General features: G+C 36.5%; 1 protein-coding gene across 8 annotated transcripts in view; it reads left to right on the forward strand.

The window, feature by feature from the left end:
- Positions 1–21383, forward strand: part of RGS12 (regulator of G protein signaling 12) — a 90753-nt gene that overhangs the window by 23639 nt on the left and 45731 nt on the right. For 5 of the 8 annotated variants that reach the window (XM_061376008.1, XM_061376007.1, XM_061376009.1 and 2 more), the window contains exons 3-4: positions 644–763; positions 21045–21066. In XM_061376008.1, the coding sequence (XP_061231992.1) occupies positions 644–763; positions 21045–21066 (142 nt within the window). Of the gene's footprint in view, positions 1–643; positions 764–1597; positions 2084–10666; positions 10821–14750; positions 15506–21044; positions 21067–21383 lie in introns of those variants that run through there. The other 3 variants (XM_061376012.1, XM_061376010.1, XM_061376011.1) reach the window with 3 other exon arrangements.

A 21383-nucleotide genomic window follows, 5' to 3' on the forward strand; every position in this document is an offset into this window, starting at 1 on the left:
GGAAAAGAGAAAGCCATTAGATGTAATTATTGCAGCACCAATTCTAGTCATAGAACATCCAAGTGAGGTAGTTTCTTTCTTCAGAACAGAAGTTCCCGCATTTTGTACTGTGTGATTTAAAATGTTGCACATCACACTAGGAAGCGCTTTTAAAAGACAAAAAAGTAGTGAAAGTAAGATTTTTAGAAGTGTGGAGAAAGATTCTAACAGCAGCTGGGTGAGATGATCTCTAGAATGGTAATTTCCTATAGAAAGACACATATTTTGTCATTGTACACGTTTTTCAGTTAAGGCAGTGAAAAGCTAGGATTGTCTTGTTTTTAATTAAGCCCTGTTTATTAATACTGACATGTAGCATATGTACATTTTAGCAACCTAGCTGATGACTCATGTTTATACAGTAACTTAATGCTGTATATTTATGATATTTGACTTGAGACTGGAAAAGTCAATACATGATTTTGCAGGGACATGGGAAGTGACCAGCTTGTGTTCAAATTGTGGTCCTTTTACAGGTTTGCAAATCCATCTCCTTGGAATTCTGTACCTACCAATGCTTACAATTCAGGCGTTGTCACTGTGATCAGCAATGTACTAAAGCTGAATAAGTAAAATAATAATACATATTTTCTGTTTCATTTAGGGTGCAAAATTCGGACATCCAATGGGATTAAATCAGGCTCCTCCCCCACGTTCTTCTGTTCGAAGATCATTTGGAAGATCTAAGAGATTTAGTATTACTCGATCTCTGGATGACCTTGAGGTAAATAAATTTCACTTAAAACTTACAGTAAATCTTAGAGAGGAACCTACAGTAGTTAATGCTGATCATTAATGAGAGAAAGTATTATCTATAGTGTAAGTTACTAATCATCCTATGGCGTTTAGGTGAGGGGAATGCAGGTTTCATGTATGACCTGACTTTTACAGTGTTTCTTTAATAGTTTAACTTGGTGCCAGCAATGGCTGCTCTTTCTGTGGTGAATTTTGACTTTATTTTACCAAAGAAGTGGTAAGTGTTCCATCCCTGGCAATGTTCAAGGCCTGGTTGGATGGAGTCTTGGGTGACATGAGATGTCCATCCCCATGGATGGAACTAGATGGTTTAAGGTCCTTTCCAACCCTAACTATTCTATGAGTCTGTGATCACAGCTGGTCATTTAAAGCAAAACAATACAGTTTTGCTGATCAAAATGTTCATAATATCTTATAAATCATGTAATGGTATCATATAAAATATCAAATGCTCATTATGCCTTATCATGCTCTGGTTTTTCATTCAGCTGATGATCATTGCATTGAGGAAATTTTGGGGGGTTAAATTTGTTTCTGGACCAGGCTCTTTGTATAACTTCCTAAGAATGTTATCTATTGACTATGGAAAAGTTTTTAAAAATACTTAAATATGTTTTTCCTTCTTATATGTCACCAGTTAATAAAAGGGAATTCCTAGTCTACTTGGTGTTGGTCATTGGTTATGGTGATTTTTGGCCTCTGATGTAATATAATAATGCTATTTCACATCTGGTATAACATCAGCTGATGCCTGAGCCTTAGTGGCCAGACCTCATCAATTTTGGTAAAAACAAAGAATGAAAAGCCATCTGAATTTAAAAAGCTGCTCTGCTAAGAGCCTTGTTCAACCAGCTGTAAGAATCTGGCTTCTTTATATCTTCTTCTCTGGTGTGCTTCCTTGGAAAAACCTGACCTGTAGTGATGTGAAGGTGAATGGAGGAATTTTACCCTTACCCCTTTGTCACGCTTATCTTGAAAGGAGGTTTGTGGCTGGGGAGAAACAAAAATATATGCAGAGCTCTTGGCATAGGAACCATGTAGTGCAGATTATACCTCTTTTCAGCATGGGAGGGAATGTGGCACAGTAAGTCCTCTACATGGGAAGGAGGTGTTTAAAAAGTGTTTGTGATGGGTGGAGGGAAGAAGGAGATATTCTGAGTTTCCTGCTGTGGGAAAATGTAGGAAGAATGGCATTTCACTGAGACTGAACTAAAGGGGAGCTCAGGGCACTGGATTTTTAGGGAAGACAATATATGGAAGGAGTTTTTGGCGTGCTTAGGGAATGCAGGTAGGAACTGTAATTACTTATTTCTCATATGTTTTAAAGAGTATTTTTCATTGTGGTCTATTTCTACCCTCTTGTCTGAAGCTTTTAAGTGTCTTGCTTTTTTTCTAGTCATGGAAAATACTTTGTCATTTCTTTGTACTTGTAACTTCAGTGCAGTAAGTGCATAACTTTAACAGAGCAAGATCCTCTGGATAAAGCTGTTTGGGACCTACCTGTCTAGCTACATCTTTCTTAATCAGAAAATGGTGATTCTTCTAATTTAAAAAAGCTTGTTACTATATATTACTAGTTTTGCCAGAATTTCTGATCACAGTAGGAGAGAATCCTCTCAGAATATCTAATAGCCTAGTGCTAGTAATTCATGTGCAATAGGAAAACCAGTTCATACCATGTTCTTCCAGATTAAAATTTCATACAGATTTACGTGCACGTCTCGTATTTGAGAAAGTGTTTTAAACACCAAGGATATAATTTAATTTCTGTTGTTGGAGCTGTTTTACATATATAAATATTCATTATAATAGGGACTTGATACTTTCCATTAATTTCAAAAGATGTGTTATAGTTACTGGCCTAAAAAGTCAATTTACCTCCATTATGTTTTAGTTGGTATTCAGCAATGTGTATAAATTGAGTAGCATGAACAAGAGAGATTGAGAGGCTGTCTCTGTTATGCAGTGTCCTAGTTCTTAAAGCTGTTACTTTGGATGGGGAAACTTACATTCTAGGTCAGGATGTGAATCGGACAAGAAGCAATTTGCATTAAAATCTGTATTTGGATGATTGCCCTTACTACATGTAACTATTTGGGTGTGGACTGCTCTCTCTCAGTACCTTCATTTGACTTTGAAGTCTCCTTTTTTCCCTCTGCATGCCATAAGAGACTGATATCCTAGCCACCAGGAGAAATATCAATCCAGAGAAGAATTAAAAAAACTCCATAAATCAAAGTAAAATAGTTTTAAGGTGTTTTGATTTTGATTCTAACTTTAACATTGCTACTGCAGCACTTTCCCCAAGTACTGTTATACTAAGTGTACTAGAACACAATGTTGTTAGTACGTGTTTAGATTATTTCAGCCATCTATTTAGAGTTGCTGGAAGAAGAAATAACAATACCAGGAAATTCTTAGAGACTCCACCTTTGGAATAATGTTTATGAGTGTATTATATAGGCTACTTGTTTGCTTTTGTGTTCTTCCTAGTTATCTTAGCAGAATGGATAAAGTACTAACCCAAGCATGAACTTGGGAAATTAATATGCTTCTCTGAGCTTGTGGGTTTGATTCCTGCTGGCATCTAACTTAGTCTTCTAAATTGAGCAGTATAAGTAGGTTCTGTGCAGTTTCTTTTATGGGCATATGCTGAATACTTTTCATTTGCTTATGGGTCTGAAGAAGGCTGTATTTGGATTTTTTGTGAAAGTATGAGCTTCCTCTTCCCATTCTGGGAGCTGTGGTGTGCGAAATACCAGCCGTCGGTTCTTCTGTCTTCTGCCATAAGGTGGCGTGATTTCTTTGCAGTTTCTTTTTATTTAATCTATGCAAGAATAAAGCATATTAGTATATATTATTTTAATAAATAAAACAAATGACTGAAAGAAAACATTTGATTTTTCTTTTAAACTGTTAGATTATGGCTGGCTATACATTCCCAGACAATATTCTTATCAGGTTAGAATTAGCTCTGATGATAGTTGCTTTCTCCTTAAGCATTTTCCTCTTACCTACAGAAGCTGTATTATGCATAAAAGAAAACAGACAAGTTTGTAGGATTAACCTCTAGGTACTGTTTTTACTAATAGAACCTGTATACAAGATTATTTTAAAGTTACATAGTTTGAAATAGGATGAGAGTGCAAAGTCAGCTGTTGCAGTTATGCTATGACAATGGTACAGAAAATGTCTCATAAAACATGCAATTTTATTTCTAAACTGTGGAAGTTGTGCTTTTTTACACCAGGGCTGAATATGACTGTCTTGTAAGTTTGAATTACATTCAGAAAATCAGCATGTCTAGTATATACTTTAATTATATTGTTTTCACAAGAAATGCATTTAAAACTTTTTATTAGATTGCAAGAAATCTGGTTTCATTAACAACAGATCCCTATTTCCTGTGTAGTAATACATTTTTGTATGTGGCTCGTTTGTTGTTACGAAATACTGTCCATTAATAGCCACATTGAAATTCTGTGATTTCCACCAATTTTACTTTATAACATGTTTGCTGGTTCATATTTGCAAGGTGTAGCTTAAGCTAATTGAAATTTGCCATGATTTAGGATTATTTAAGTTTCTGAGCATAATCCTATCTTTCTTCCTACTTCTGTTCCCTGTAGGTAAGTGCCAATGCTCTCCTCTTGCATTATTCTATCTGGGCAAAGACATTATTTATGGATTTATAAACACATTAAAGGCGAATTTGTGAGACTGCAGAGACTAGGACATTGCCTTTGTAAAAAAAAAAGCATTAAACAGAGTAATCCTTTTACTCTTTAACAATTTTGGAACCAGATTCCTGGACACTTTCAACTATAGGTCATTCTGTTCATATTTTTATTTTTCTTGAGGTCTGTAAAAATAGGGGACCTTTGTGGTATTCCCACAAAGTCAACAGATTTAGGTTCCTCCTTCACAAGGATAACATTCAAAGCTGCTGTTTTTTTTCTGAAAATGTTTGTGGCACTTTTACATTTGGTATTACTCTGTGCTTAAAAATAAGGCAGAGTAGCATCATCAGAGACATAATATCTTCGACAAACAAGCGACATGGTCTTTGAATATTGTTAAATACTCTTTCAGTGTAGACATCCTTTTAAAATTAAAGACTATCTAATTCTTTTAACTAAATACCAGGACAAAAGAGATGGCTGTTGATGCTTTTCTTCTTGTCTTCACCCTGTTTTGGAAACCTTAAAGCTATATCCTATATGAAAAAGAACATCTGCTGGAGCAAATTTTTACAGTTCAGTAATGTTTTCAAAGTTGGAATGTATCACAGATTTTAAAAATCAGTGTGAGGACTTTTGGTAGAATGTTCTCTCTTAATAATACCATTAATAATGTAGTGTTATTAGCTGTTATTACAGATGATAATGCTTGATTTTTTTTCATGTTTTGTTAATTTCACTAAAGCAACTTTTTTTTTTTACATTTCATTTGCTAATTGAAAGCACACAACACATCTCTTTGGTATGAGGGTTTTATACTAATGAATGACATGTCTCTGCTGGATATTAGCTTTGGCATCTGTGGGTGGCAAAACCCCCTAAATGCTCATTTGACTTAATAATGTGTTTTTAAGTAGGTACCTGTCTTTGTTTGACTGATTTAAATAATCAGACAAAGCTTACACAGGGAGATAACAGCTTGCATTAGACCAACTAGTAGACTGAGAGAATCCGATAAGAAGAGCTAAACATGCTCCTAACTTTTCTGACCTTGGTTGGTCTGATAAAATCTATTTATCTATTTAACTCTCCCTGCAGAGCTTGCTTTGCTGATGTTCTTAGATCGTCTCCACAACCATAACGCCACTACTGGCCAGTATAATTATGTGCTTTAAATCAGGTGGCCTGTTCATTCTCAGCTTATAAATGTGAATTTTAAAACATGTATTTTGTCTTAGGCTTCATTGCTTTTATTAAGCCACGATAATTTGCTATGGGCTTCCAGTACACCCAGGTTCTACCATGTCCTACGTTTAAGCATTGGATCTTTTGCATGCATTTTGTTCTATTTTTTATCTAAGATGTAACTGACCAATAGGCAGTTTTGCTGTCTGCTTTCATGAACATGGAGAAAAGGCCAAGTGTGAAATAAAACTGCGTGCAGGAATGAGATCTCCATTTCTGTATGCAAAAAGTAGTTCTGTATTTCTAGCATGCTAATAATAGGAGTATTAAAGGGCTACTCCTGTCTCCTATATGGATATTCTCAAGTTGAACTCCTAATGCTGCTGATTTGGATGCCCTATGGATCTGTGACCACAGTCTAGGGTCTCTGTTTCTGTTTTCCTTTCCCTAGAACTTGTCTGGTGTTGGTGGGTGCAGTAGCAGTGAATGACAGATCCTTCTTAGAGTGTGCCATCGGGGGTCATCTTTTTGGGCAGTGCAAAGTGTAAGATATGTGCTTAATGATTTTACAGCCACTTCCTATAATAGCTCAAGCCCTTTTAAACTATAATATCAAGCCTAAAATAACAAAAGTTAGTTATGACAATAAACACTGATTTCTTTACTTGGAATTACTGTAGCATATGTGGTCATGGAGCTGATAAGTATAAGGTTTTGAAAGCATCCAGTGGTTTCTGCCAGGCATTCTGCTCTGTTCAGACCTTGGACTGTTACAGTCCTGCTGGAGCTGTTCTGTGCTGGTAAGTGAAACAGTGCCAGGACATGGTGCAGGCAGGAGATTGCAATGGTTGTACTGTCACGCTGTTAGAGCTGTCATTTATGTGGCTTTGTCCTGGGCCAACATGTATTTTCAGACTTGGTTTAGAGGTTGGTCCTAATAGCTAGCATCACTGTGCCCAGCAGGCAGTTTGAATGCAAGCAACTTGATTGATAGGAGATTGGGAGACCTTGGTGGTATGATAGGGGCCAGAAAGTACCGGCTGTCTTCAGAACTACAACAGAAGCTTATGGTGCTATTAATGTGACTAATACGGATGCAGCCATTGTGTCTGTGGGTTATCATCATCTCATGCTGGATGCTTATCCCTTAGAAATTTTTATTTGGTGTCATCATTCTTAGTATGTCTTAAAGACTTCCAACAGCATATTTTATCCACATTTGGTTCTCTAGAGTGCTCTATTAAGAATTTCAAACTCTTCAGCATACTCTAGAGGATCTTCAGGCTTTTACTTTGGCATGTGTGATCTTACCAGATACTTTAGTTATATCCATTGTTACTCCCTAAAGAAGGAAAGAAAATGCTAGCAGTATGCATATATTGTTTCCACAGACTGGGCAGTAGCAGTAATGTTAGGCCTTTGCTGTTATTCGGTACTGTTCCATAATTTTTAAGAGATTACCAATATATGTTCCTAAATCTTCCCTGCACTTGTAGACTTTACCCTGGAAAGTTCTTATGCTTTTCACATTGATTTGTAAAGTATCTGACGAAGGTAGTTTGGTCAACAGATGAGTACAGTTGTGTGCAATCTCTTTATTGTGAATTGGAGATACAATCCAGAATGTTAAAGCGTGTGGGCTTTTTTTCCAGACCCTGAGAATAACGGGATTTGTTATTGCAATTGGTAAAATGACCATACTTTGATAATTTTACTGTTTAGTCTTTTATTCTGCCTTTGGGTTATTTTCTTTATTTCAGATTCTGGAGAAATCTGCCATGCAAATATGCATGTAAAATGTGGAGTAGTCAGAGAATGTGCTGAAAGCTGGATCTGGTCTCTACTTTGTGAGGTGCATATGGCAGTGCTCGTCCCTTACTGTGTTGCCTAGGATGGATTCCCTAAGGAATTCAGTCCCCCTTTGTGACAGTTGCCACTGTATGGTGAAATTTCTTCCTGAGGAAGCAGTCAGTGCATTGTCTGACCCTGCCACTCAAGTGCTGTCCAAGCATTAGAGCCTCTGGGCTTGGCTCTCCAACGCAAGCTGATTTCTGTCATAGAACAAGAGGCACAGCATATGTTTTCGGGGACTAGATATGAACTTGTATTCTGCATAAATCTTCAGGCAGCAGGCATTACTTCTTGTCAGCAGCAGTACTGCCATTCTTAAGATGTATGATTAAACGCATACAGGTGAATTCTTAAGTTGTCAACATCTCTGCTGCAGCCACTTTTGTGGAACTACAAGGATCAGCCACAGTGAACAAGTTAAAGTAACTACCTAAAGCTGCAGAGGGGTCATATCCCTTAATTCAGCAATATAAGTATCAGACCTTGCTTTTGGCTCTAACCTTTTGGTTCTGGTTTCCTTATATAGTGACAAAACAGTCAATGCTCACAGAGCTGGGACTTCTGGTATGTGGGCAATATCTCAAGAGTGTCTTTGTAAACTTTGGTACCCAGCATTCTTTTAAAATTGGGCTTACTCTCTTTTAACTGAAACTGTTTGCTCTTCTGGGTCTAATTCATGAAGCACATGACATTAAGACAGAATAGGAGCTTACTGCACTGGGGTCTGTTACTGAAACACACCATTATTTGTCCTTTGAGGCTGGCCCTTGCTTCAGTTCCTTATGTTATACTTGTTGCTTCAAGAGCATCTTTTAAGGCTCCTCCCAAGAAGGTGAGCAGTGAGTTGAAGTTACTCAAGGTAATAAGGACAACAACATTCTGTGAAGATGAGAGCAGGCTGCTCTTTTAAGACTGAATGACTGGAGAACAAAATGGCAGATGAAAATATATGCAGAGAAATGTAAAGCAATGCAAATGAGGCAAAATAACCCTAGCTTCCTATATCAAATGATTAGGTATGTCTCTGAGTTGCTTCTTGTCATAAGGGAGGTCTTTGAGTTATAAGGGAGAGTTGCGTGAAAACATCAGCTTAGTACAGTAGCAGTGACACAAAATCCTGCGTTATGAATTACCAGGGAAGGAATAGAGATAAAAAACCCATAATGATTTCATTGTAAACATCTCTGATTTGCCTACACCTGCTATCTTTATTTCAAATATATTATATTAGAAGTAGAAAATGTTCAGAACGGTGTCAGTAAAAAATCATGGGTGGCATGGAAAAGGAGTTGGGATTGACTTCTCCCTGTCTCCTTCGGGGTAAGAAGTCAGTCCCATTAATTAAAGGTAGCTGGAGCCAGGAGCAAAACAAACAGCAGAGGAATGAGATTGTTCATGCCGGAAGTGAGTCGGTCTGTGGGACGCCTCAGCCCTGAGTGCTGTGGATGCGAGGAATTTGCATGTCCTGGGGGAAAAGTGGACATGTATTTGGAAGAGAGAGCCACTGGGGATCATTAAGGAGACAAGCCATGCCGGGTTCAGGAGATCTCCTGAACTAAAGATACCTGGAGTCTGGGAGAATGTAATCAGGGAAATGTCCTGTATGTTGCCTTGTGCTACTTGTCAGTAGACATCCATGTGTGGCCACTGCTGGAAACATAATACTGGGTTTGATAAACCCATGTTCTGAACTGATCATGTTCTTAGAGTCAAGGATGGACATAGCTTCTCTTTAACTGTGGGATTATGGATCATCCTCTCGGCACAGGACGCTGAGTTACCTTTCACTTGGTGTAAACTAGTTTGCTTGTAAAGTAAAGGGCTCACAGACCATAATACCTCCTAGTGCAGTGTAACTGCCGTGGGCTCTGAGAGCATTTACTGTTCGTGCTAGAGCTGTTGGAGGGAGAGGGCATCTGCAACTTTCCGGCTTAGAGCTTCTGCTGCAACACGGCGTGCCCATGCGATTCCCTGATGGCAGTGAGGAGCTGGGTGACTGGTTTCATGCCTCACTGTTCCTGCCCTCCCTTGGCTGCTCTTCCTGTTACCTGGTATGTCTTTTTGTCGTGTCGTGTGTTAATGGGGGGTAAGGAGAGAGTTTTGTTCTATGAGACCTGGTCAGTGTTAGGGAATGAATTAAGGAGTTATTGAATGAACTGAATTGGTATTTCTAGGGTATAAACACAGAATATATATGGCAAAAATGATAGCACTGTAGCTCTGCAAAAATTGTTTCCTACCCCATATCTATGCTTAAAACGCTGTGATTTTGGCTACGAGCTGTTACCATTTAATTTTCATGGATTTGTCAGTCCAGTGAAGTTTAAGAAACAAAGTCATCTATGGAGCTTCTAAAGTTTTAAATCATCAGAACATTTCATCTGTTCTTCTGATACTTAAAGAAATACAGTAAAAAAAAATACAGTAAAAATCCCTTTACTTCCATCTGGACTGTGGAACTGCACAAGGATGGTATTTAAGCATTATTTGTTGGACAGAAAGCGTGTGTGTTTCTTTCTTAAAATACACAGCTTTTGCTGCTCTGTCTGGAGGCTAGGTGTGGTACTTAAAATTAGGAGAATCATGTTTCACTTGGAATGCAATCCTTGTAAATGCCAGTGCCCTGCTTACTCAAAGGAACGCGGAGCGTTTTGGTAGGATGAGGTAGATTGCACAATATGCATGCATGTGATTGTAATCATACCGAGACACGTACCTACATGCCAGAAACTGAAAGAAATTCACTGTGAGTCTTACAAGTTTTAACAATTTTTTTTAAAGATATTTTTAGTTTATATTGTAAGTATTTTTAATGCAGATTGATGACCTAATTCATTCAGATAATATACTCATCAAAGGGGAATGTATTAAGAAACAGAGTACTTTGGAGGAGTAAACGATGTTGACTCAATGCTTAAAACAAGTTTGGACAAACGTTCAAGAGAGTCCTGTAGGCCCTTAGTGAATGCATTTTGAATTAGCAGATTCCTCAGCAGCATGCTGTTGTCTTCACAGGAGCTTTATTGTTACACAGGACCTGCCTAAACACCATTTTAAAAGCTGCCTGTTCCTTTTGATGAGAAGATACAGAACCAGTATTGAGGGCGGAGAATATGCTGGGGAGGGAGGAGAATGGGAGAGGTGTTGATAGGACAACAGACAGAGAAGCCTCATTTTTTACTGGACTCTGGAAGAAGTAAATATGTGTTCAGAAAGAACGTAATAACAAAGTTGAAGGGACTGTTTCTTAACAATGAGCTGTTAAACTACTTATACATGGAGAAAACTTTTACTGATAGTCAAGTGTCTGTAAGTATAAAGTTTTGTTTGTCTAAAGCGAGCAGAAAACAGGAATATGGTTTAATGAGTGGTCTTCTGAGCTAAGAAATCTTGCAGTGAAATGTGATAAATAATGCTTCTAAGGATTCAATGAGGTTTTAAAGAGACAAAGTTTGTAAGTATAAGTATTTAAGCTGACTTTCTATGTAACCTTTATTATTAAATTAACACACCATTTTTATAGACATGTTTTAAATCTTTAGCACTGTATTGTTTTTAAATGTGGAGTGAGTATAATAGATATACCGATACTTCTCTAACGAAGATTTTTATTAATCTTTCACTTAATTTTCACTTCACTTGCACGTGTTTCTGTAAAGCAAGAGTGTCATGTTATAGCTATGTTAACCTTTTAATTGTTACAGTGTTTCCTATGTTGTGCAGTTGCAGTGATTTTTTTAATTTTCTTCCAGCTGGATTTTTATCCAGTAAACCAGAATCCAGATGGTAGGAGTTATTAAAATAACTGAAAATAGATGAAAAATAGAAAATATGAAAATTTTCATGCAAAACTTCAGATGAGTTTTAGCTTTTTGTTGCTCAGAAAGCGCGTATTTTTTAAGTAAAGGTACTGGCTGTATTATCAGTGTTTTACATGATAGTCCTTATGTTTATGTGTATATGCCTCAGAGTATAAACATCTTTAATGCTACAAGTATAGCAGCAAAACTCAGTTTTTAAAATGAAAAGGGAAAGAAACAGTTGAAAGGCTCAGGATGATATATATGCATTGTTTACTTAAACATAGTAGGTTTTATGCTTGGTTTTACATTGCTTTCCTTCAAATCTATTGATTCTTAAAGGTTCTGCCTGCAGTAGCAAGAAATTCACAAGTGGCTTAATGTGTTTCAGTTACCTGTGACTTATGTAATATGTAATTTAATTTACTATTGGGCTGCAAATCACCTTCCATCTGGATGTGCAAGCTGTACTGTTTCTACATGTTTTTATTAGTAGAAAAAATTAATTTGCCTTAAAATGTAGATCAACAGAAGGATAAAAATAGTAATTATCTCAAAACATTTTGGAAAAAGTGTATTTTTTATTATCCATTTACAATCAGGATATACAGAGATGTTTTTCAAAGTTTACAATACTGCTTTAAAAGCCAAATACTTGGTTTTAGAGTAGCTTTATGGATGGCAAATCTTCCTAAACGTCACTTTAAAATGTGTCCATCACTCTCAGAGGTGCAGGCAGACAGCAGGGGGCACCCGGAACAGCAGTTTGCTTCTATTCCCTTCACTGAATTTATTGTATGGGAATTCTTAGTGCTTGACAAGGAAGCTTGTATTCCGGTTATTTATACACAAGCAGATTCCAAGCGGTTTGTCTTGAAAACATTTTTCACTATAATCTCCCTGGAATAGGAAGGACTCTTATCTTTAAAATACATGGAAAGAAACTGCAGCATTGTAAATAACAGAATCTTCTCTCTTAATCAGTAGCATATATGGGATCTGTTTATTATTGAGTAGCTGACAAATCATTGACAAAAATATATCTAATATATCTAGAGAGATTATAGAAAATTTGTAGAATTAGGAAAATATCCCCCTCCCCCCCTCCTATTTTATGTTATAGCAAAGTTTTCTTAAATTTTGTGGGGCTTTTTGATACTCCTGCTTTTTATTTCAATACCTAGGGTCAGGGAGATAAATCACACTCTTAACAGATATTTTTTTCCTCTGGCTTTCATGCAAGTAGTTGTTACTTTCTTTAATATGAGATAAGAAAAGAAATACTTGTTGAGGCACAAGGTTTTTGATGGTGCATTCTGCCAGTGTCAAATTTACTGTAGGAATCTGTGTGACTGGGAGCTGGTCAAAGGGGTTGCCTGGTGGGTTTGGTGTGTGTGTTCCTCTTTAGGAGTCAGTGATAGATGAAATCCTATTCATCTTTTGACAAGTTAAAACTTATCCAGGCTTCCTGTCATTCTGTCTTTCTCTTCAGTTTTTTCTGCTCTGAAAACAAATGTAGGAAAGAAAATATGAGCAGGAAGTGGAGGGAGGGTAGAAGAGAAAAACAGATCAGCAGTATCTGGGGTCTCTACCCCTTTCCACAGTTTAGCTTCTATAAGCAGATGGATGTGGGTTTACAAATGTCATCTTTGGTATATCTGAACAAGGCTTTTAAAGCTGTTGTGTTATATTTTAACACTTTCCACTAATAACTTTGCAAATTAGCATTCCTTCTGCTTTTGACCTTTGAACTTTGAATTGCCTGCCTGGTTTACAAATATGGTACACAAAATCACAAGATTTTGAATTTGGCAGCTGCCAAAATAACTTGCGAAAATGAAAATATAGAGGGATGTGAGGTTTTTAAAGGCCTTTCCGAGTCACGTGACATTTTGTAGCCATTACCATTAACTGCTGCTGTCTAGTTTGCAGAGCTTGTTTGTGGTGCTGGTAGAGTCACTGTATGGAAAAAATGTGGATGTGCAATGCTTAGTTCAATGGAATAAAATCAACAACTCAAAAGGTCTGTTTAAATGAAAGGATTATTAGGTTTATAATGCCAAGAACATGTGCCTTGAATGTATAAAACATTGCCCACCCACAGCGTTCCTTACAATGCTCATTGCAGTTGCTCCGGTGAACTGCTACTCTTGCAGCTACATCCCATTGCATTTTTTAGGAGGTTTTTTTCCTCCTAGTCATTCTTTTGCTCTTATGGGGGACATTTTCACCTGTTAAGACTCTGCTAGTACATTTGGTCTTTCTAGGTGATTCCTAGTGGATTTAGGTTAACACTCAAACAGTAAAAACTATTGATAAGAGTCCTTTTTTGCTTTACCCCAAATAGGTGTTCACAGGGAAGTTGTGTAGGCATTCCTGATCCATTTATGCATTTCACTTACCCAATGGAAGGATTATTATTCACCTGGTTACCTGCATATTTGTAATGGTGTTGCTGTTAAGGTATTGACAGTGAAAATACATTCTGCATCCCACTTGTTTGGTGTCCAGCAAAATGCAGTATGTAAACAGCTCTGGCATTTTTTCTTTACAAAATTATATATTTTGAATACTTCTCTGCAGTGTTCTTCTGTGGAAATATCACAGCGTATTAGCTTCTTAAGTCGTAAAATAATGGAGGGTATAATTTGTAAAACACACTCCTTCCTGTCTAACCACCCATTTGTTTCCATTGCATTTCTTCACTGTATTAAATACTCGTAGAAAACAGCATTCAAAAGTGCAGTGGTGTGCCTACTCAAACAAGTCATCAATCATAAAATGAACTTTGTCCACTGCAGCAATTTGCTTATGTCTCTGGAATGCTTGTTAAAGTATGCTTATGCAATTAGCTTAAAATTTCTCCTCTGATCACTCCAAATTAAATTGAGAAGATTGAATTTTTCTGTTAACTAAGTCTCTTCATCCTAAGCCCAAAAGTAGGATTGTGTGCAGACTTGGACTGTCTTTTGCAAACCAGTCTTAATGTGAGATCTGGAGTAAAGTTTCTTGGCTTTTTTGCCTCATTTCTCTCTATACAAGTTCAGAGTAATATATGCCTTCTTCTTAGGGTTGTTTTTATATTAGGGGCTCAACCTAGGAACTGTATGGATGTGCTGCACTGAAAAAGGGAGAAGATTCCTCTTCCCTAAACTGCTACTATTAAGTTCACCTTGGCTTCAAGGAGATCCCTCTAGCATAAAAATGCCCACTAATAATTCCCAGTTTACAATTCTGGTGTTTATTTTTAGCAGAAAATTGTATTCTGATTGCTTAAAAGTAATAACAGCAATGAATGCTTTAGATGCTATTGCTACTTACTTGTGAACAGCAGTAAACTTTGTGAAATCTTATACTTTCCATATACAGTCTTTTGAAGACACTGCTGTCACAGGCAAGTTAATAGCACTTCCCTCTTGCATTACAAGTAGCCTATTTTGCTCTCTGTTCCTAAGGGGCTGTGCACAGAACTGCATTAACATCAGTTGAGCACAGGCTCAGGAAGCAAGGAAGGAAGGGAGAATATCACTTGGTTTCTGGAAGGAGAATTTTGTCTTTAGTGACAATGGGCTGCTCCTGGCTTTAGCCAAATATGCCAGGTTTCCTTGTGCTGTGGATTTTTACAAGCAATTTCTAGTGATAACCACTCAAAAGTTAAGCAGGATAGACCATTTGAGGTCTTACTTTATTCTGGCTTGCATTATGTAAACCTCTGAAAATAGTGGTTTACTATGTAAATATTTCTATAACTAATGTTAGGGTGATTGACTAATGTTTTCCTGAAAACTGTCTTGGAAATCTGTTTTATCGGATACAGGACTATCACACAATTCGTCGTCATTCTGTTTTTCTGATTTGTTATAGGAAACGTTTTAAAACACGATTGGAATGATTTATATAAAATGATCTAGATTTTCTGGTGAGAGATAATTGAGATCTAATCTGAATCCCTGACGAACCACAGCTTCCTGCATTGGCCTGTTGCTATGGGTAACATAAAGGGAGTAAAATAGAACTTCATACGAAATGCCTTTAAACTTTACTGGCATGTACAGGCATGGAACAGGACTGAATTTTTTAGTTTAATCTTTGAGAAGCTGCTGTGTTGAGGAAATGTTTTTTCCCTATTAAGTGAAGATGAATTTAGGAAAAGTACTGTTAGGAAAAATAACTGCCGTTTCTTATGAAGAGCGGGTAAGTGATATGAATTATATTTAACTAAAGCAAGGCATCGTTGCAGTGAGAAATTAGAAGAGGCTGTTGTTATTGGCAAGAAATCGGAGAAGAATCTTATCAGCTTCAGAATGCTTTTTGCTTAGCCTTTAAGCTTTTTAACTTTAAAGTAACTGAGTTAAAATTCCTTTGTAAATGCAGACATTGTGTTTCATTATCAGAGAAAAGGGAAGCTTACTGTACCAACCAGCAGTCAGATTTTAAATGTATTTATGAACTGTGCCCAATATGTGTGAAGCTAAAAAATCAGTATATTTATAATCTATGCCTGTCTTTCAATTCTGTGCAATGTATTGTGTATATGCCTTCTGTACCATCAATATTATATCTTTAGGTGAAACTGTATATGTGTTGTATATGTCTCTGTAAAGATCATTTTAGGAATGGATTTGGCATTTAAAGCACTATGTTTATATGTGATAAGGTTGGTTTTGTTTTGAGTAGAAAGTCGAACATTTATTTCTTAAAGGAATTCCAAATGTCTCACTGTTTACAGTTCATATATTGTTTTTATAGACTCAAATATTTGACAAAACCTGTAACCTTCAGAGAAGAATGTATTCAGCAAAATTCTTGTACAGTAGTTGTACTGTATTTCTTTTTAACTTGTGAATTCTTCCATCTATAATACTTTTATATTAATTCTAAATGCACTTCTTTAGTGGTAGAGAATTGAAAAGGCAAATTAGGTAATAGCCCTCCTTGAAGGGACATTCTGAAAGGGCATCCTTCTCATAGAACTCTAAGTCATGAAATTAATCACAATAGTATTCTGAAATGAGGATAAAATACTTAAATATTACTCTAAGATTTTGGTGAGAAGTACATCTGAGAACATGTATTAGGAGGAAAATCTAGCAATAGCTTAGAAGTCTTATGGCTTTATTTTTTATTTAAAATGTTAGAACAGTGCCTATCGTATTTTGAGACACGATCTCTCTCCCAGAGATCATTTGAGTTCATGGCATTTGTACAATGTTCATGCTGCAATGTATTTAAAAGGATAAAAATACGTGCATGTAATGTAAGTCCTGGAGTAATGTAACTGAAGATCTAGGGACTTGCTCACAATTCATACCTTGGCAAAAGGAGAAGTTGCTTCAGGTGATTTAATAATGGGTTTGAACAGAGCAGGATGCAAGCAGACGGTTGACTGAGTGATAGGCTTTCCCTGAGCTAAGTGGCAGAATGTTTGAAACTTGGCTATTTGTATTCAGTCTGTAAATGTTTGGTGCTTCATCCCTTACAGAATACAAGTTTCCCAAACTTATTCTCTATGTTGAAATCATATGGGAGAATCAGTTTAGAAGGCTGGTGGAGCGAGGTATGCTATTCCAAGGGGAAAGGCTTAATTACAGAGGCTTTTGTAAAAGCGTGTGTGCAGTATAATATGATGCTAGGCAAGTCTAACAGATTCTGAAGGCAGCAGTTGGAGAATTTGTTGCATGCAGCAAAAGGTCGATGCCTGTATTAGAAGGAACTGTACTTTTAAAAGGGCACAGGGAAAGGTCATTTTGAATCCCTTTTTCTCTGTATCTTCTTGGATGCCCAGGAAATAAATAGGCGTTTCTGTTTAGTTTGTCATTTTGTCACTCTTAGGCTAGGAGAAGAATACGTCTTCACTCTCCTAATAGATTTTATCCCTCCACATCTCAGAAGGAGTTGGAAATAGATAAGTCTTTTTTGCCTCAGGAAGGCACTCGCCCACATTCGATTAGCACAGATGATTTCATGTTGCTTCATTTATTGCTAAGGCCTGGCATTTCCTAGTATGTGTCACCCCTCCCAGTGTCCGCATATTTCCCTTTGTTCTACTCAGGTACTTGAGCATGACTCTGACTTGAATGACAAATCTTGAGGTGGAGAAAAAGGACATTTTTTTTGTGTTATCTGGGCATTCTGTACGCATGGATTTATTTGCTCTGTGTTAAATCTGGGATATAGGTAGGGTATTTTTTGGTTTTTCTTTGTGAAGTTATTATGACAGACTTTGACAGTACTTAGTTACTTTCCTGGGAGCTGATCTCTATAAAATGGAACTAAGTGGATTTTCTGGATAAGAGTTTCTGTCAACTGAAAGATGTCATCAGACTGGTTTCGTGCAGTGGTGTACACATCTAGGAGGTTATAGACCATGAAAGCTAGAAGATTCAGGTGTTTCAACCCTATGAATTATTCTCCTTTGTGTCCTATCTCCCTTTGTACCATGTTGTTGGTGCAAGATACTATGTTGTCTATTTCTATTCTGGAAGATGAATTAAAGTGCTCACAAAGGAGTTTTCTTGTTGCTAATTATTGTAAGCTAATACGTTTTCAGATTTATTGCAAGCAGATTCTGAGCACAACATCAAAAAACTCATTGGCCGTTCTGGTTTTTCCACCTAGCAAAGAGATGATACAAAGAGAAATTATCATGTTTTCTCTTAAACAGAACTTTTTGCTATCTAATATATGCTGGTGCATTTGCCAGTTTACAGAGACCTGAGACATCTTTTATGGTGTTTAATAACTGGGAAGCCGCTGTTCAGCTTGCTGGCCCTGACACTGAGCTCCTCACTGGAATCACAGGGATCACGAGCTTGCCCTGAAGTCTGAAGGGAGAGAGTTGCATCCTCCAGTCTTGCAGGGGCTGTGTGTGTGCCTGTATGCCTCAGCTGCTAATCCAGCTAGATGAGCAAGCAAAGTTCCCATTAAGAGATACACTTGAAGACATTTTAGTCTTCCTAAACTAGGTTTATTTTTTAAATTTTGGTAATTTGTTACCATCAGACATCTACCATGGGCCCTTTCCTAAACCAATTTGGAAGTCAGGGTAATTTGAAGAATTAATTTCAGTACTTACCTGGTTGTGAAAGATTTGATCGTGGAATGCAATTAGATTTTATCTCTGGGTAATAGTTCACATGTACATTCATAAAATGAATACATACATGTCCTGTCATTTGGAAGGAAATACTAAAATACTTTTTCTTTAACATTCACATTAGCCCTAACTGGCATGGGGTCATACCCTGTCCTTTCTTATCTTTCAGAAATGGCTACACACAGGATTTGTTTAATTTTATAGCTTTTTAATACATATAGTTTTTAATAGACAGTTATTAGTATGTATGTGGTGTTAAATTTCATCAAATAATCAGACACTATATGCATAGTAGCTCAGATTTTGTCCTGAAGAGCCTCCAGTGGTGGTTAAGCGTGAGTACCAAAGAATAAAAACAGCCCCCAACACACTGAACTTTTAAAATGAGATCATCATAGTATTTAAAAAAATCTGGTCTTGCAACTTATACCTTTGGACGAATCTAGACAAGTTTCAGCTGAAGAGTTTAGAACAGAAACTGCTTTGTCTAATTATGGATTGCATGCAGTTTCTGACAGGTTTATAGTTCTAAGATTTCTAAGTACTCACAAACACGTTGTGAACATAATACTGTAAATTCTTACACCGTAATTGCAAGCTTTAGTTTCTAGCTGTTTTGTTGAATTAAGTAGATTTAATTCAGTTACATAGATGAATTTAAAAAATGTTCTTAAATTATTCTGTGATCTACAGAAGTGTAGTATTTGAAATATCTAAATAGCACAGAAGTAGGTGTTTGATATTTGATACTGAGTTCTTTTCTTCGTATGGGTGATACTTTTAAAACAGGTTTAAAAGTAATAATTACTTAGACCTTGCAAGGAGAGGTTTTAAGATGTTGATACATGTAATGTATGCATATTAGCTAGAGCATTTAACACAAACACACAAACCCAACCCATGGTGTGTACAAAGCTCACTGTATTAAGTTATGCTGAATGGATTGAGGTAAAACTGTATCTCATTGTCCACAGAACTTAATTAAGTGGTACTATTAGTGTAGTGTTTGAACTTTTCTATGAAATCATATAATTTTTCCTTTAAAAATGATATTTTATAATTGTTAACTTCCCAGTTTTTTAAAAAAAAAAAAAGTAGTGTAACTTCTTTTTACATCATGACAATCCTATTCTTTTTACTTCATAACTTTCAAGAAGAATTATAGTTGATATTTAAACAGATTCGTGCAAACTGCAAAAGTAGATGACCATTCCTAAAATGTACATAGTTTGAAAGTATTTTTACTTTTTTCTATCTAATGTGCAAACTGATACTATTACTTGACTTTGAGTCATCCTTCTTTCATTGTTTGAGTAATGACATTGAGATTGTTTCTAATTTCTTATTCACGTACTGTACAGAACAGCTGATGATTAAACACTCACATTTATAATACAGATTTCAGTAATGTAAATTTGATTTTCTAAATTACAAACATGAATTAAGTTACAGCTTCTGAATGCATAGTATGCTTACTAGACTTACGTGCAAAGTGGAAATAGGAAAGATGTCCAAAGCCTCACTGAAGAACTGTACCCAAAGCAGAAACACTTTTTTGATACCTGAAACAGTGCTATTAAGTAGTGAGAGGCCTGGATAAACTTTTGAATATATTGATATGCTTCACAGATTCAGAAGCATTCATTTTTGTGTAGTTAAAGAACTATAATTTTTTTAATCTTACCCATGAAAGATGTATTTGTGTTCATTTGATGTAGCGCGAGGCGAATGATGTCAGTAGGGGCTAATTTAGACTTACATTAAATAGTAGATCTGCTGCTGTGAATGGTGAGAACACAACAGTTTATAATGTGTGATGTTCTTCAGATAGTGTTAGCAACAGTGTGAGATCTTGCAGTGAAATAGAAAATAGTAATTTTTAATAGCCATTAGAAATCGATCAAAAAATGAGCTGTCCTTCCAGTCATTCACTCATCTGAGTGTCAAGGTATAAGCACTGGGGTACATGTTTGGGAAGTGGTCACCTATATGGTGGTGTAGAAATATTAGCTGCTTTGAGGTAATTTGCAATCAAAGATGAGAAGTTTAGGGCAGATAAGCACATAAACTTTGGCGTGTCACTAGAAGACTATTTGTCCTTGAAAATTTGATGTGCTAGTAGAGGAGGTGAGGAGTTCTTGCCTACCTTATTGGAAACACTCTTAACATCCTTTTGGCTCTGTGGAAGTCAGAAATGAACAGCAGGGCAAGTTTTCAGAGTCACCTGACTGACAAAATATTGAATTTTAATTTTGATTCCCATCTGCATCATGTTTTCATTTTAAGTCTTTGCAGGTCAGTTTTAAGATACCTGCTTTCTCACATACACTGATTGATTGACTCTATTCATCTAAGAAGAACTGCTGGAATCGGTGTGGCTATTCACAGCAGGAAGTACTTTCTGCAATAAATACTAGTGAGATCAAATTCCAGGACAGTGGTTAAAAGGCCTGGGATGAATTTCATGGTTGGGAGGAAACACCTATGAGAAAGTAACAGCTGGTTTCTTTAGATTTTCCTCTCTTATCTGTTAATAAGATGATAAAAGTAGCTAACATTTCAAATACTATGTGAAGCTCAGAGATTTCTAATACCATGAACCTTAAGTAACACTTATTTTTCTCTTTCTTATTACAGTCAGCAACTGTTTCTGATGGAGGTAAGCTGAAGCTTATTTTTACTTTTATAGTGAAAAAAATCAATTTTCCATGTTAAACAATACAATATACGGTAAATAAGGTGACATATTACAGGATGGTTGTCCAAAGTGGTGCAGAACTTTATGCCTTCTTTCAGAATTGTGCTAATGAAAATACTGCAGGATTGTGTTCATATCCTTTCACTGATTTATTTGCATATTATTTTTTGTGACACATCTGTATATGCATGTTTTTATTGTAACTAGGCTTCTTCATTCATACTAATAAAGAGGCAGAGCTGGTAGACTTTTGTATAATAGGATGGTAGATAAAATCT

The sequence above is a fragment of the Neopsephotus bourkii genome, unplaced genomic scaffold, assembly GCF_033783945.1.
Source record: "Neopsephotus bourkii isolate Nb327-2 ecotype Australia unplaced genomic scaffold, CSIRO-AGI_Nbou_v1 NB_1686, whole genome shotgun sequence".
NCBI classification, from domain to species: Eukaryota; Metazoa; Chordata; class Aves; order Psittaciformes; family Psittacidae; genus Neopsephotus; species Neopsephotus bourkii.